Source organism: Salmo trutta, chromosome 38, assembly GCF_901001165.1.
Source record: "Salmo trutta chromosome 38, fSalTru1.1, whole genome shotgun sequence".
Lineage (NCBI taxonomy): Eukaryota > Metazoa > Chordata > Actinopteri > Salmoniformes > Salmonidae > Salmo > Salmo trutta.
In genome coordinates this window covers 4,331,068-4,348,807 of record NC_042994.1, presented here as the reverse complement: position 1 = coordinate 4,348,807, position 17,740 = coordinate 4,331,068, and the positions used below count along the sequence as shown (strand labels likewise).

The window sequence follows — 17,740 nt, the reverse complement described above, 5'->3', positions numbered from 1 at the left end:
GTATTCACTCAATATCCATGATCGTGCTATACGCCTACTTTCATGTTTCAGTCCCTTGATCTATTTCTTCTCAGCTAAAGCAACAGTTTTTAGAATAACCACGTATTCAATCAATCAATCAATTCCTTGGCACAGCTCCTAGACATGATGTATGTTTGCTGAGACTCACTTGGCGTTGAGAGAGTCTGAGTGCAGGTTGGTCTGATCTGACGAGGCCACGCCCATCGCCCCGCCTCCCAGAGCCATCTGGTTACCTGGAGAAACAGAGACATGGCAAGTTAGAATCTGTATGTGTGTCTAGACGCAAGTTAAGATTGTATTATACACACACGTCTCATCAGACAAGACAGAAGCACACACGCTTTAATGTTTACGCAGTTAAATAAAGTAGCAACTGTTACTAGATGGTTAACTAAACAATAAAACCTGTTGAGCAAGGTCCAATGGAGACTGACTAAACTATGGTCTCTTAATCAAACACTTCTCCCAAACTGACACACCTGGGATCGTGCTCATTAGGCAGCAAACAGAAAATTGATTGAAACAGGGAGGGACCACCTGAACTGGTCCAATAAGAAACACTAATTCCCATTTTCCATTCCAAAACATTTCCAAATGTCTTCTGTGGAGTGTCCTAATGAACACAGCCCTGCTACACAAAAACCACTCTTTACCTAGTGCATTGATGGGTCTCATCAGCTGTGGATGCTGCCCCTGTGTAGCGTTCTGTCCCCCTGGGGGGGTCTGACCGGGGGTGGGGGTCTGGTTGCTGTACGGCAGGCCCAGGGCGGCATAGGCCCTCTGCATGGAGGAGGGGTCGATGGGGGTGGGGGTGTTGAGGGAGGGAGCGCCAGAGACCACAGAGGCCAGGGAGTTCTGGAGGGCAGCGTTGGGGGAACTCAGCAAGGCTGGAGGGGGGAGAGAGATTGTAGTTAACATTGATTTTGATTGACTATGATAAACATATGCTGTTAGCTATAGACTGTTCTCTCTACTACCGCATGGCAAGCGGTACCGGAGTGCCAAGTCTAGGACAAAAAGGCTTCTCAACAGTTTTTACCCCCAAGCCATAAGACTCCTGAACAGGTAACCAAATGGTTTTCCGGACTATTTGCATTGTGTGCCCTCCCCCTGCTACTCTCTGTTTATCTTATATGCATAGTCACTTTAACTATACATTCATGTACATACGACCTCAATTGTCCCGACCAACCAGTGCTCCCGCACATTGGCTAACCGGGCTATCTGCATTGTGTCCCACCACCCGCCAACCCCTCTTTTTACGCTACTGCTACTCTCTGTTCATCATATATGCATAGTCACTTTAACCATACCCACATGTACATACTACCTCAATAAACCTGACTAACCGGTGTCTGTATATAGCCTCGCTACTCTTATTTTAAAATGTATTTTTACTGTTGTTCTATTTCTTTACTTACCTACACACACACACACACACACACACACCTTTTTCCCCCGCACTATTGGTTAGAGCCTGTAAGTAAGCATTTCACTGTAAGGCTACACCTGTTGTATTCGGCGCACGTGACAAATAAACTTTGATTTGATTTGATAGTCCTATACAATGTAATCAAACACAAACAGTCATGTAGGCACACCTTGATGTATACACACACAATCAGCGCACACACACACACACACACAAAGCTGTCATAACTTGATTGATATTTATTCTTGGAACTTTACTTGCCATGAGATATCCGTGTGAAACAACAGATATGGTTCTAATCTTAGTGGTTTAACCACATTGTGACACATAAGAGCTGTAGAAATTCCTTCAGGGGGTATTACATGTGTAAAATCTGCATATTAAATAGAGTTCAGCCAACATACTACTCTATGTCTGCTTCCCAAATGGCACCCTATTCCCTATAGTGCACTATGGGCCCTGGTCTATGTAGGGAATAGGGTGCAATTTGGGACGCATCATAAAACAAAAAAAATCAGAGAACGAACTGAAATGCTGCTTGCTATTTACACTGGCAGGAGTAAAGTCAGTGGTGCCATTGTGCTTTCCAGCATGTGAATCAGGCAGAGAGAAACAAACTCTCTAAAGAACAGAGTGATGAAAGATGCTGAGCAGAGGGAGAGAGAATGAGCAAGCAGAGAATGAGAGAGAAAGGAGTAAAAGAGCAAAGAGAAAAAAACAAGAAAGCAGAGTAAGGCAAAGAGATGGAGAGAGAGGGAGCAATTAACAGAGTGAGAGAACAAGAAAGAAGAGAAAAAAAAGCATCCATGGAGGCAGGCAGTCATCTGGGGGGTTTAAATGAATCATCAGTCCACCAGCCAATCGCTCAGCAGGACAGCCACACACCCTCCATGCCTCTATCCCCCCCTCCTCTCCTCTCCCTCCTGCATCTCGGATTACAAGCCCAGCAGGAGTCCACTCTTGCTCATCAAGCTGTTCACAACCAGCCCTGTGGAACGCTAGCCTGGTCCCAGATCTGATTGTGCCGTCTTGCCTAGATCTACGGTCATTGGCAAGACAGCACAAACATATCTAAGACCAGGCAAGAGGAACACAAGGCTAGTATATAAATATCCTACAGGTGGCAGTGTCTTATGGATGATGAAGTACTCATTGAGTAGGATGAGGTGGTCTCTAGTCACTGATCTGAGTTCAGTTTTTCACCCTAATGGTTGATATATGGGGAGTCAGTAAACTGATCCTAGATCCGTGTGTGGGTACTACTCACGTTGCTGGTTCTTCTTGTCACTGGCGTTCTTTAGCGGCAGGCAGACAGGACAGTCGTGCCGCGTACAGTTCTTCCAGTGTGAGATGATCTGTCTGGATGACGCACAGTGAGCCACTACAGAGGGGAAAGGAAGAGCAGAGGGAACACAGCGTTACACCACCTGTAACACAGGTTTAATGTCAAATGCACAAGTACAGTGAAATTCCTCTCAAGCACTAAACCCAACAATGCAGTAATCAATAACAATGTAACACAAAAAATAACAAGGTAAAACAAAATGCTACAAAAGTATGTGGACACCTGCTCATCGAACATCTTATTCAAAAGTTATGGGCATTAATATGGAGTTGGTTCCCCTTTGCTGCTATAACAGCCTCCACTATAGTGGAAAGCCTTCCCAGAAGATGTTGGAACACTGCAGTGGGGACTCAATTAATCCACAACAGCATTAGTGAAGTCGGGGACTGATTTTGGGCTTTCCAATTCATCCCAAAGGTGTTCGATGGGGTTGAGGTCAGGGCTCTATGCAGGCTAGTCAAGTTCTTCCACACGGAACTCGACAAACCATTTCTGTATGGACCTCGATTTGTGCACGGGGACAATGTCATGCTGAAACAGGGAAAGGCCTTCCCCAAACTGTTGCCACAAAGTTGGAAGCACAGAATCGTCTAGAATGTCATTGTATGCTGTAGCGTTAAGATTTCCCTTCACTGCAACTAAGGGGCCTAGACCGAACAATGAAAAACAGCCCCAGAACATTATTTCTCCTTTACCAAACTTTAGTTGGCACTATGCATTCTGGCAGGTAGCGTTCTCCTGGCATTTGACAAACCCAGATTTGTCTGTCGGACTGCCAGATGGTGAAGCATGATTCATCACGCCAGAGAACGTGTTTCCACTGCTCCAGAGTCCAATGGTGGCAAGCTTTATACCACTTCAGCCAACACTTGGCACTGGGCATGGTGATCTTAGGCTTGTGTTCGTTCGGCTGCTCGGCCATGGAAACCCATTTCATGAAGCTCCCGATGAGCAGTTCTTGTGCTGACGTTGCTTCCAGAGGCAGTTTGGAACTCGGTAGGGAGTGTTGCAACCAAGGACAGACAATTTTTACACGCTACGTGTTTCAGCACTTGGCGGTCCCGTTCTGTGAGCTTGTGTGGCCTAGCACTTACGCTGAGCCGTTGTTGCTCCTAGACTTTTCCACTTCACAGCACTTAGTTGACCGGGGCAGCTCTAGCAGGGCAGAAATTGGACGAACTGACTTGATGGAAAGGTGGCACCCTATGAAGGTGCCACGTTGAAAGACACTGAGCTCTTCAGTACAGGCCATTACACTGCCAATGTTAGTCTATGAAGATCGCATGACTGTGTGCTCGGTTTTATACGTCTGTTAACAACAGGTGTGATTGAAATAGCAGAATCCGCTAATACGAAGGGGTGTCCGCATACTTTTGACCATGAAGTGTAAGTAAGCCATATACAGGGTCAGTTTCAATATCATATTTACAATGTGCAGGGAATCTGGAGTGATAGCAGTAGGTAGAGGTCACTAGGCATCAGGATATTTTATTTAATTTTTATACCAGGTAAGTTGTTTGAACATATTCTCATTTTCAGCAACAACCTGGGGAATAGTTTCAGGGGAGAGGAGGGGGATGAATGAGCCAATTGTAAGCTGGGGATGATTAGGTGGCCATGATGGTATGAGGGCCAGACTGGGAATTTAGCCAGGACACCGGGGTTAACACCCCTACTCTTACAATAAGTGCAATGGGATCTTTAATGACCTCAGAGAGTCAGGACAGCCGTTTAACGTCCCATCCGAAAGACGGCACCCTACACAGGGCAGTGTCCCCAATCACTGCCCTGGGGCATTGGTATATTTTTTAGACCAGAGGAAAGACTGCCTCCTACTGGCCCTCCAACACCACTTCCAGCAGCATCTGGTCTCCCATCCAGGGACTGACCAGGACTAACCCTGCTTAGCTTCAGAAGCAAGACAGCAGTGGGATGCAGGGTGGTATGCTGCTGACAGTAGCAGCAGCATATATGATGATTATACGTGAGTGTGTGCTTGTGTACATTTTTGAGAATGACAAATATGAATTTTCACAAAGTCTGCTGCCTCAGTTTGTATGATGGCAATTTGCATATACTCCAAAATGTTATGAAGAGTGATCAGATGAGTTGCAATTAACTGCAAAGTCCCTCTTTGCCATGCAAATGAACTGAATCCCAAATAAACATTTCCATTGCATTTCAGCTCTGCCACAAAACGACCAGCTGACATCATGTCAGTGATTCTCTCGTTAACACAGGTGTGAGTGTTGACGAGGACAAGGCTGGAGATCACTCGGTCATGCTGATTGAGTTCGAATAACAGACTGGAAGCTTCAAAAGGAGGGTGGTGCATGGAATCATTGTTCTTCCTCTGTCAAACACGTGCCGTCATCATTGCTTTGCACAAAAAGGGCTTCACAGGCAAGTATATTGCTGCCAGTAAGATTGCACCTAAATCAACCATTTATCGGATCATCAATAACTTCAAGGAGAGCGGTTCAATTGTTGTGAAGAAGGCTTCAGGGCGCCCAAGAAAGTCCAGCAAGCGCCAGGACTGTCTCCTAAAGTTGATTCAGCTGCGGGATCGGGGCACCACCAGTACAGAGCTTGCTCAGGAATGGCAGCAGGCAGGTGTGAGTGCATCTGCACGCACTGTGAGGCGAAGACTTTTGGAGGATGGCCTGGTGTCAAGAAGGGCAGCAAAGAAGGCACTTCTCTCCAGGAAAAACATCAGGGACAGACTGATATTCTGCAAAAGGTACAGGGATAGGACTGCTGAGGACTGGGGTAAAGTCATTTTCTCTGATGAATCCCCTTTCCGATTGTTTGGGGCGTCTGGAAAAAAGCTTGTCCGGAGAAGACAAGGTGAGCGCTACCATCAGTCCTGTGTCATGCCAACAGTAAAGCATCCTGAGACCATTCATGTGTGGGGTTGCTTCTCAGCCAAGGGAGTGTGCTCACTCACAATTTTGCCTACGAACACAGCCATGAATAAAGAATGGTACCAACACATCCTCCGAGAGCAACTTCTCCCAACCATCCAGGAAAAGTTTGTTGACGAACATGCCTTTTCCAGCATGGTGGAGCACCTTGCCATAAGGCAAAAGTGATAACTAAGTGGCTCAGGGAACAAAACATCGATATTTTGGGTCCATGGCCAGGAAACTCCCCAGACCTTAATCCCATTGAGAACTTGTGGTCAATCCTCAAGAGGCGGGTGGACAAACAAAACCCCACAAATTCTGACAAACTCCAGCATTGATTATACAAGAATGGGCTGCCATCAGTCAGGATGTGGCCCAGAAGTTAATTGACAGCATGCCAGGGCGGATTGCAGAGGTCTTGAAAAAGGGTCAACACTGCAAATATTGTCAATAAAAGCCTTTGACACTTATGAAATGCTTGTAATTATACTTCAGTATTCCATAGTAACATCTGACAAAAATATTTAAAGACACTGAGGCAGCAGACTTTGTGAAAATTAATATTTGTATCATTCTCAAAACTTTCGGCAACAACAGTATAAATGTGTAAGCATGTTATGTGTGTGAGCAAATATAATGTATGTGTTAGATTGTCAGTGTGTGTATACAGAGTCCTGTGATCGTACATGGAAACGGTGCCCCCCAAAAAAATCCTGAAAACATATGAGTCAACCCAGATAGTCCGTGTAGCCATTTTGTTAGCTATTTAGAAGCTGTTCAGGAGTCTGTTGGTGTCAGACCTGATGCACCAGTACCGGAAGCAGAAAGAACAGTCTATGGCTTGTGTGGCTGGAATCTAGGGCTGTCTCCGAAGAAAAAAATAAATAAATTGGTCGACCAAAAGTCATCTGTTCTTCATTTGTTGACATTTTTAAACGTGTATTTATCCATATACAGTGCATTCGGGAAGTATTCAGAAGTTACAGCCTTATTTTAAAAATGATAAAATATCATTTTTTCCCTCAATCTACACACAATACCCCATAATGACAAAGCAAACAGATTTTTTAGAAATGGATAAAAAAATTAAAAAACTGATATATTACATTTACATAAGTATTCAGACCCTTTACTCAGTACTTTGTGAAAGCACCTGTGGCAGTGATTAAAGCCTTGAGTCTTGGGTATGACGCTACAAGCTTGGCACACCTGTATTTGGGGAGTGTCTCCCATTCTTCTCTGCAGATCCCCTCGAGCTCTGTCAGGTTGGATGGGGAGCGTCGCTGCACAGCCATTTTCAGGTCTCTCCAAAGATGTTCGATCAGGTTCAAGTCCGGGCTCTGGCTCGGTCACTCAAGGACATTCAGAGACTTGTCCCAAAGCTGTTTGCCTAGGGTCGTTGTCCTGTTGGAAGTTAAACCTTCACCCCAGTCTGAGGTCCTGAGTGCTCTGGAACAGGTTTTCATCATTTATACTTTGCTCTGTTCATCTTTCCCTCGACCCTGACTAGTCTCCCAGTACCTGCCGCTGAAAAACATCCCCACAGCTCTCATGGTCAGAGAGTCTTCAGGTACCTTTTGGCAAACTCCAAGCGGGCGGTCATGTGTCTTTTACTGATGAGTGACTTCTGTCTGACCACTCTACCATAAAGGCCTGATTGGTGGAGTGCTGCAGAGATGGTTGTCCTTCTGGAAGGTTCTCCCATCTCCACAGAGGAACTCTGGAGCTCTGTTAGAGTGCGCATTGAGTCGTTGGACACATCCCTGACCAAGGCACTTCTCCCCTGATTGCTAAGTTTGACTGGGCAGCCAGCTCTAGGAAGAGTCTTGGTGGTTCCTCTTCCATCGAAGAATGATGAAGGCCACTATGTTCTTGGGGACCTTTAATGACACAGAAATGTTTTGGTACCCTTCCCCAGATCTGTGCATTGACACAATCCTGTCTCTGAGCTCTAGAGACAATTCCTTCGACCACATGGCTTGGTTTTTGCTATGACATGCACTGTCAACTGTGGGACCTTTATATAGACAGGTGTGTGCCTTTCCAACTCATGTTCAATCAATTGAATTTGCCACAAGTGGACTCCAATCAAGTTGTAGAAACATCAAGGATAATCAATGTTAACAGGATGCACCTGAGCTCAATTTCAAGTCTCATAGCAAAGGGTCTGAATACTTGTGTAAATAAGGTATCGGTTTTTATTTTATTCATTTTAGAATGAGGCTATAATGTAACAAAATGTGGAAAAGATGAAGGGGTCTGAATATTTCTGAATGCACTGTATAGACACAACCCGTTTGAATAAAAGCAACTATATGTAGGCTACTGAGCTTGTCTGATGCATCGAGCACTGCAATTAAAAACGATAAATTACTAAAGAGGGAGCCAGAGATCAATATAGCCTAACCAGAAGAAAGAACCTGTTCTTGACCCCCTCCTCCCCCGGTGGCCTTCACAGATTCTGCAGTTACGTTCCTAAAGTTGCCGGTAATAGGCTACACCAACGGTTGGCAACCTTTTCCATTTGGAGTGATAAGTTAGCGTACCATTTCCACTGCTCTGATTGCCAGTTATGATTTTTATATGCACATTTTCAAAAAACAGTTTCATTTCAGGTATAAAGTTTTCATATGTCTAAATCAACGTCAATTAATGAATTGTTAATCAAGTCCATCTAAATTAAAATGACACAAATCTAAAAGTAACTTCTATTGCCATTGCCAATATGTAGAATAGAAAACATGAGCTGGCGCACACCCAGAACAATTATTTTGTGTTGAGGTGCTGACTGAAGGCGAATAAACTATAAGATAGAGTCGCACACTACATATATAATTTATAGGGTAAATCACCAACGTTTCAGCATCACTGTGCCTTCTTAAGGGTAATATCATGAATACTTGAACCAGGTTATGTAGACAAACACTGCAATTAGTGCAACCAATGACAATAGTGAGGGGTGTGTCAATTATTAGAGTTAATTAGAATGAATTGAGTGAAACTGTTAAATCAATAGTTTATGGCATATTAAATATATTAGGCTATTGTTATCCTATGCAAAAAATTGAATATTGTACATTATATTAGCATCAACATTAGAGGTCGACCGATTATGATTTTTCAACGCCGATACCGATTATTGGAGGACCAAGAAAAGCCGCTACTGGGTAATCGGCCGATTTTTTATTTTTATAATGACAATTACAACAACACTGAATGAACACTTATTTTAACTTAATATTATACATCAATAAAATCAATATAGCCTCAAAAAAATAATGAAACATGTTCAATTTGGTTTAAATAATGCAAAAACAAAGTGTTGGAGAAGAAAGTAAAAGTGCATTATGTGCAATGTAAGAAAGCTAACGTTTAAGTTCCTTGCTCAGAACATGAGAACATACAGCGGGGGAAAAAAGTATTTGATCCCCTGCCAATTTTGTACGTTTGCCCACTGATAAAGAAAGGATCAGCCTATAATTTTCATGGTAGGTTTATTTGAACAGTGAGAGACAGAATAACAAAAATATCCAGAAAAACGCATGTCAAAACTGTTATAAATTGATTTGCATTTTAATGAGGGAAATAAGTATTTGACCCCCTCCCAATCAGAAAGATTTCTATCTCTTAGGAGTCTTTTATACAGGTAACGAGCTGAGATTAGGAGCACACTCTTAAAGGGAGTGCTCCTAACCGCAGCTTGTTACCTGTAAAAAAGACACCTGTCCAAAGAAGCAATCAATCAATCAGATTCCAAACTCTCCACCATGGCCAAGACCAAAGAGCTCTAAAAGGATGTCAGGGACAAGCTTGTAGACCTACACAAGGCTGGAATGGGCTACAAGACCATCGCCAAGCAGCTTGGTGAGAAGGTGACAACATTTGGTGCGATTATTCGCAAATGTCAGAAACACAAAAGAACTGTCAATATCCCTCGGCCTGGGGCTCCATGCAAGATCTCACCTCGTGGAGTTGCAATGATCATGAGAATGGTGAGGAATCAGACCAGAACTACACGGGGGGATCTTGTCAATGATCTCAAGGCAGCTGGGAACATAGTCACCAAGAAAACAATTGGTAACACACTACGCCGTGAAGGACTGAAATCCTGCAGTGCCCGCAAGGTCCCCCTGCTCAAGAATACATATACATGCCCGTCTGAAGTTTGCCAATGAACATCTGAATGATTCAGAGGACAACTGGATGAAAGTGTTGTGGTCAGATAAGACCAAAATGGAGCTCTTTGGCATCAACTCAACTCACCGTGTTTGGAGGAGGAATGCTGCCTGTGACCCCAAGAACACCATCTCCACCGTCAAACATGGAGGTGGAAACATTATGCTTTGGGGGTGTTTTCCTGCTAAGGGGACAGGACAACTTCACCGCATCAAAGGGACGATGGACGGGGCCATGTACCGTCAAATCTTGGGTGAGAACATCCTTCCCTCAGCCAGGGCATTGAAAATGGGTCGTGGATCGGTATTCCAGCATGACAATGACCCAAAACACACAGCCAAGGCAACAAAGGAGTGGCTCAAGAAGCACATTAAGGTCCTGGAGTGGCCTAGCCAGTCTCCATACCTTAATCTCATAGAAAATCTGTGGAGGGAGCTGAAGGTTCGAGTTGCCAAACGTGAGCCTCGAAACCTTAATGACTTGGAGAAGATCTGCAAAGAGGAGTGGGACAAAATCCCTCCTGAGATGTGTGCAAACCTGGTGGCCAACTACAAGAAACGTCTGACCTCTGTGATTGCCAACAAGGGTTTTGCCACCAAGTACTAAGTCATGTTTTGCAGAGGGGTCAAATACTTATTTCCCCCATTAAAATGCAAATAATTTTATAACGTTTTTGACATGCGTTTTTCTGGATTTTTTTGTTGTTATTCTGTCTCTCACTGTTCAAATAAACCTACCATTAAAATTTTAGACGGATCATTTCTTTGTAAGTGGGCAAACGTACAAAAATCAGCAGGGGATCAAATACTTTTCCCCCCCACTGTATGAAAGCTGGTGGTTCCTTTTAACATGAGTCTTCAATATTCCCAGGTAAGAAGTTTTAGGTTGTAGTTATTATAGGAATTATAGGACTATTTCTCACTATACGATTTTGTATTTCATATACCTTTGACTATTGGATGTTCTTATAGGCACTTTAGTATTGCCAGTGTAATAGTATAGCTTCCGTCCCTCTCCTCACTCCTACCTGGGCTCGAATCAGGAACACATCGACAACAGCCACCCTCGAAGCAGTGTTACCCATGCAGAGCAAGGGGAACAACTACTCCAAGTCTCAGAGCAAGTGACGTTTGAAACGCTATTGGCGCGCACCTCGCTAATTAGTTAGCCATTTCACATCGGTTACACCAGCCTAATCTCGGGAGTTGATAGGCTTGAAGTCATAAACAGCGCAATGCTTAAAGCATTGCGAAGAGCTGCTGGCGAACGCACGAAAGTGCTGTTTGAATGAATGCTTACGAGCCTGCTGGTGCCTACCATCGCTCAGTCAGACTGCTCTATCAAATCATAGACTTAATTATAACAGAATAACACACAGAAATACGAGCCTTTGGTCATTAAAATGGTCGAATCCGGAAATTACAATTTCGAAAACAAAACGTTAGATAAAATACGGAACGGTTCCGTATTTCACTGAAAGAATAATTTCAGTGAAATACGGAACCGTTCCGTATTTTATCTAACGGATGGCATCCCTAAGTCTAAATATTGCTGTTACATTGTACAACCTTCAATGTTATGTCATAATTATGTACAATTCTGGCAAATTAATTACCGCCTTTGTTAGGAATAAATGGACTTCACACAGTTCGTAATGAGCCAGGTGGCCCAAACTGCTGCATATATCCTGACTGCTTGCACGGAACGCAAGAGAAGTGACAATTTCCCTAGTTATAAGAAATTTATGTTAGCAGGCAATATTAACTAAATATGCAGGTTTAAAAATATATACTTGTGTATTGATTTTAAAGAAAGGCATTGATGTTTATGGTTAGGTATATTGGTGCAACGACAGTGCTTTTTTCGCAAATGCGCTTGTTAAATCATCACCCATTTGTCGAAGAAGGCTGTGATTCAATGAGAAATTAACAGGCACCGCATCGATTACATTTACGTCATTAAGCAGACGCTCTTATCCAGAGTGACTTACAAATTGGTGCATTCACCTTATGATATCCAGTGGAACAACCACTTTACAATAGTACATCTATATATTTTTGGGGGGGGAAGGGGGGGGTAGAAGGATTACTTAATCCTATCCCAGGTATTCCTTAAAGAGGTGGGGTTTCAGGTGTCTCCGGAAGGTGGTGATTGACTCTGCTGTCCTGGCGTCGTGAGGGAGCTTGTTCCACCATTGGGGTGCCAGATTATATGCAACGCAGGACACGCTAGATAAACTAGTAATATCATCAACCATGTGTAGTTAACTAGTGATTATGGTAAGATTGATTGTTTTTTATATGATAAGTTTAATGCTAGCTAGCAACTTATCTTGGCTTCTTGCTGCCCTCGCGTAACAGGTAGTCAGCCTGCCATGCAGGCTCCTCGTGGAGTGCAATGTAAGGCAGGTGGTTAGAGCGTTGGACTAGTAACCAGAAGGTTTCAAAAACAAATCCCCAAGCTGACAAGGTAAAAATCTGTTGTTCTGCCCCTGAACAAGGCAGTTAACCCACTGTTCCTAGGCCGTCATTGAAAATAAGAATGTGTTCTTAACTGACTGGCCTAGTTAGTTAAAAGGTGTAAAAAAAACATTTTTACCAAAAAAATATATATATATCATCCGCGTCCAAAAATACCGATTACCAATTGTAATGAAACCTTGAAATCGGCCCTAATTAATTGGCCATTCCGATTAATCAGTCGACCTCTAATCAACATACATTGTTTAATTCAATGTCACATATTTAATGGTTTCCCATTTAATTTACATTTGTTACATGTAATCTTTTGGTTCAACCTTAATGCATAATAAGCATCAACGGGGGAACATATTAGGTGTACGCTAATAAGTTGTAGAAAGAATATATCAATTCATAAAACTTGTTCATAAGAGAGAAAATTGTTCATAAGAAGAGCCTGAGATCAAAGTAAATATTCAGACCACTAGGGGGTCAACGTTTTTAGATAGGATATCCAGTAAGCTTCTCTTTGTAGTAGTTGGATCTCGATGGTTACCTCCTCTCCTTGGTAGAGCAACATGCTCAATGCCTGTGTATTTGAGGGAGGAGATTGGATGGTTAGCTTCAACAAAGTGAGCTGCTACTGGATAGTCAATGTTCTTACACCTGATTGAGCTGCGGTGTTCAGCTATGCGGTGCTGTAATTGTCTTTTCGTTTTGTCCTACGTAGGCTTTTCCACATGAGAATATATGAGTAAAAATAGCCTACATAAAAAGCCAACAAATAAAATCATTGCAGCACACAGGTAGAAATTATGATAAAAATCAAAATCCTATAAAACCACATTGGCTACACATAGCTTGTCTGTGTCATGACGTTGGCCTGTGGGTAAGGTTTATGACCCCCCCATAAATACCTTTCTCCCTTCCCCTCTCTCTCTGACCCTACTGAAGGACTTGAATAGCCTGTGTTAAATATAGAGAGTCTGGGAACATCAAACAAATGGGGAAAAGGAACCATATTTTGGTAATAAAACCAGTTGGAAATATGCTTGATAACGTAATGAGTATGGAGGTCAGTTCATTGTTATCTGGGACATTATGATTGATGACAGGACGACATAAACTGTACCTGAGAAAGTATACACCCTCTAGTTATCAGAGTCACATGGAATTGTTATGCAATTGAAATGTTTGATATTGAAATTGTTTGTTAGGAGATTAAATGTAATTTTAGCTTCCAAATGAGAGAATTGGGTTTTCATAAGGAAAGTGCCCTGCTCAATCAGTGGCCCAACCCTGTGAAGAGACAGGGGTTATAAACGATGAAACACCTCCTCCCCCCCTCTCCACTATATAAACCTTTGACGAAAAGATAACCAGGAGTTCCAGTACGGGAGGTCTGCAGCCTCTACGTTAGAAGGACACACATGTTAACTAAACCATATCAAGGACAGAACTAAGCCAACCTCGGCGTGAGCTATGGTATGAACTGGTATGAACTTTGAGCTTATTCACTACAGAAGTGATACTCTTCCTAGCCGTTGAGTTAGCCGCTGCTAACGTGGGCTAGGAAAGGACGGACGACGGATCCAGTCTAACAACCAGACGAAGATACCACCACGTATCCAATTTACCACCATTGACATTCTTCCACTACAGGAAGATCTGTTGGCCAACCCGGCCAGCATCTACGACCAATCTACCGAAGCGCAGCTCAGAGTAAATATTTATTGCATTTTCCTTTTCCAAATGGGCGGTAAGTTAGAATGCATAAGATAATGTATTTACGATAACATAGCTGCTGTTTCTTTGTTCCTAAGTCTTCCCGCTATTTCATTCAAGCCCAACCCCCTTTCCTTTGTGTAACCAGGTTCCGTCCACCGGGACGTTTTCTGTATGACATCATTAGTATTCTGTGTATTTGTAATTGTGTGTGATTAGTTAGGTATTTAGTAAATAAATAATTAAACCCAATTTTGTATTGCTGATTCAACTTGTTAGCCAGGGTTCGTGAAGATAGCCAAGAATTTACAACTTTCATTATGAGACTGAAAATAAGATAAGGGTTAATATTGACTGCTATCGATGTAAAATATTACTAAGTATTTTAAGAGTTTATTCGGAAGATAACAGCTCTATAAACGTTCTTCCGTGGTGCCCCGACTTTCTAGTTAATTACATTTACATGATTAGCTTAATCAGGTAATATTAATTACAGAGAAATCATTTTATAAGTTAGCATGTCATATCACTTAATCCGGCATAGCCAAAGACACGACATCTGCAAGGAACTTCAAACATCGTATCAACTATTAACATGTTCTGGAAGAAGCTTGAGCTAGCAAACTTGCATAAAATACTCTGGGCCCTCAGAGTTTCCGTCCCAGTGAACTCCGGACAGACACAGCTGTAGGCTATTTGCGCAAGAGATAAGAAGTAATCAGGTATGGATTTTTTATGAAGTTTCTACCGGATCAGAGCATGACATTTTTTCCCCCTTTCATTCGGAGTGGTTATCGAAAGGAAGAGAGCTGGAAAGATTTTTTCAATTAGGCTACGCTGAGGAACTATTGTCAGGACACCAATCCTGTAGAGGTTAATGATGCAAACTAAAAGATAAAAAGCGGCGGCAACAAGGAAAGCAGCCTCTGGGTGTAAGTTTTCCTGCTTGTTTATAGCCTCGTATAGTTTGTTAAATTCCAGCTTGTTATTTTTATTGTTCTGAGGTGGAATGTATACAACAGTCACGATAACAGCAGAGAATATTGCAATTAAGAATTCTGTTGGTATCAAAGCCGCGGTCGGCAGTCATCCATCTTATTATCAAGTGGCCAGTAGAATGGAGGGAAGAGGGGGGCAGTTTTCCCTTCACCTTAATCGCGCAAATACTCCCCCTCTCGTCTCTAACGCCGACGTTTTCACTTGGATACCCCGAAAATTGGGTCGGAATTACAGAGAGAGTCCAGGGCAGATGAGTCGAAGTTGAAGCCGGATTTGGCTCTTAACTGCCGATCTGATGTTCAAAAGTTATTGTCGGTTATAAGAAATGATAGCGGATACATTGTGAAAATAAAGTACAAATAAATGCCAAAATAATCACAAATTAGCCAAGTTGGATTAGAGCTCGCAACCTGGAGGCCACACAGTACGGCACCATCTTTGTGTATTCAGTGAGCAACTACAGACGGTAAACCGAAGAGCACAAGGAACACACAAAGTTAGACAACCACCACTGGCTCCCAAAACAAAAAGCAACAACCAATATTTATATAACCCCAGACTTTCATATTCTACATTGACCAGGAAGAGGAGCATATATTATCTCTGACATGAGTACAAAATGCACTTTAAGAGAGCAAGAGTGTATTAGTGCCAACAGCATCCAGGCCTTCCAAAGCAACACAGAGAGCAGCAAGGCCTCAAACAATAAGTCTTGGCTTGTTATAACGCAGAGGCAGAACGAGAAATTGAGAAACTAGAGACTCCCCAAAGGCCTGGTTATCATACCAGCGATCTCATAGGGATAATTCAGACTGGGAAGAGTCTACTGCATTTGGCCTTGGGAGGCAGAAGAAGAGAACCACAACCAAAACAGCGTGTTCTTTTTGGTTCTGGAATCTGTACCTGCCAGATTGGGTTTCTCCTGGCAGTGTTGGCTAACTGGCTAATATAGAGTCCCAGGGCCCTGTTCAACAGAATAAGAAAAAAAATAATTGGGCAAATTCAGGACTTCGTCATTGGTGTCATTAGGGAGAGAACAAGAAACAACAAAACATGTTTCTCCTGGTTTTGTAGCAGACATATTGGGTTCCCTCTATTCTCCAGAGCAGAGATCCCAAATTGGCTAACAGAGAGCCCTGGATCCTGTCAGTAGGGCACACAGTAGCAAAACATTTTGCAACGGTAAACTAGAATCTGGCAATTATTATAGCACAAATTCAAGTAGTACCTCCACATTTCAGAATGTTTTAAAACGTTTTTGCCCAACTGAAGATGACCCCGACTGATGTGCCTGCTGCTGCCACTAGCCCTGGGCAAGCCCTGGGCAAGCCCTGCGGCAGGAGAAGAGGGAGTCTAGAACTAAAGGCAACTATACATGAAAGTGACAGCTAAGTGAATGAATTGCTCGAAGCGGTGTAGAGAAGTATGAATACATAACTATTTGGGAATACACCAACATGGCAAGACTGTTTGAGCATTAATAATAAAACCCCCAAATATATCTCAAATTGAATTTCTTATTACAGATTCAATACACAACCACTATCATAATAAGAGCTTAGCAACAGTTTGCTTAGATTCTGTGTAGAATTCTCAAAACAAGCCAATCCAAGCACCAGAATCACCTAAGAAAATACAATTCTATTTACTTTAGAGCTGAGAAAAAGGAACAATTACTCTGAAGAGGAACGTTCGTGCTGATTATTTGGGTGGTGGGTAGCCGAAGGAAATGAGCTGGCAGAGACACGGAAAACCAACGACTTGGCATGCACAAGTGTTTGGCTTCATATGACACTTCAACCAGACAGCATACCAGGCCAGACATAAATGAGAGGGAGGCTGGAGGGGAATTTTCCATTAAAGCCACGAAAGAGAAAATAAAACTAGAGAATGAAGGGAAAGAAAGAGAAAGGATTGAGAGGGAAAGAGAAAAGGGGAGAGAATGGGAAAGTAGCATTCGAGGTGTAGAACTGGAAATCCCCAGTGGCGTGACCAGATTAGGCAAAGATGCGTGGTGGGACCGTTATGGAGTGAAGGAGAGCGTCTGGCCTTCTGTGTTACTAGGAGCACCTTGGAGAGAAGTCAGACAGGACGAGTGGAGGGAGGGAGGAGTGATGGAGACGGGGAGAGAGAAACCCTGGCCTCAACGACCCAGCCACGGTGTTACTCCACACCGAGGATGTGTCCCCACCCTCCATTAGCCCCAGTGCCAGACCCCTCCCCACCCTCCATTAGCCACAGTGCCAGCCCCCCCAGTACTGACCCTGGCAGGACTTGCCGGCCTGGCAGTGGGTCATGTGGTTGAGGACATTCTTCATGGTGCGGCAGTGTGGCAGGGCGCAGGCCCGCACCTCCCCATTGGCTTGCTCGCGCCGCTGGCACTTGTGGGCGTGGAGCAGAAGCACCAGCTGCTGTTGGATTAGTTTGCGCTTCTCCGGGTCGGCCGTGGGGCCAGAGATGGAGACACTGCCGGGCACGGGGACCATGCCCACCGAGGGCACCTGCTGCCCGGGCTGCTGCTGGGACTGGGGAGGGGTGGAGGAAAGAGGGGGGATATGTTTGAGAACATCTACCTCATCAAAATAATTGCACCTAACTACAGTGACATCAGAGGGTCCCAGGATCAATGCAAAGCCTTGACATTTGCACATAACATACAGAGAGAACAGGAAACACT

At 43.5% G+C, this 17,740-nt stretch overlaps 1 protein-coding gene across 5 annotated transcripts in view; it reads right to left on the bottom strand.

The window, feature by feature from the left end:
* LOC115178827 (CREB-binding protein) overlaps positions 1–17,740 on the bottom strand; it is a 71,765-nt gene that overhangs the window by 21,900 nt on the left and 32,125 nt on the right. For all 5 annotated transcript variants that reach the window (XM_029740173.1, XM_029740174.1, XM_029740175.1 and 2 more), the window contains exons 4-7: positions 17,327–17,588; positions 2,721–2,834; positions 675–908; positions 170–254 (exon numbers count right to left, since the gene is read on the bottom strand). In XM_029740173.1, the coding sequence (XP_029596033.1) occupies positions 170–254; positions 675–908; positions 2,721–2,834; positions 17,327–17,588 (695 nt within the window). The remainder of the gene's footprint in view (positions 1–169; positions 255–674; positions 909–2,720; positions 2,835–17,326; positions 17,589–17,740) is intronic.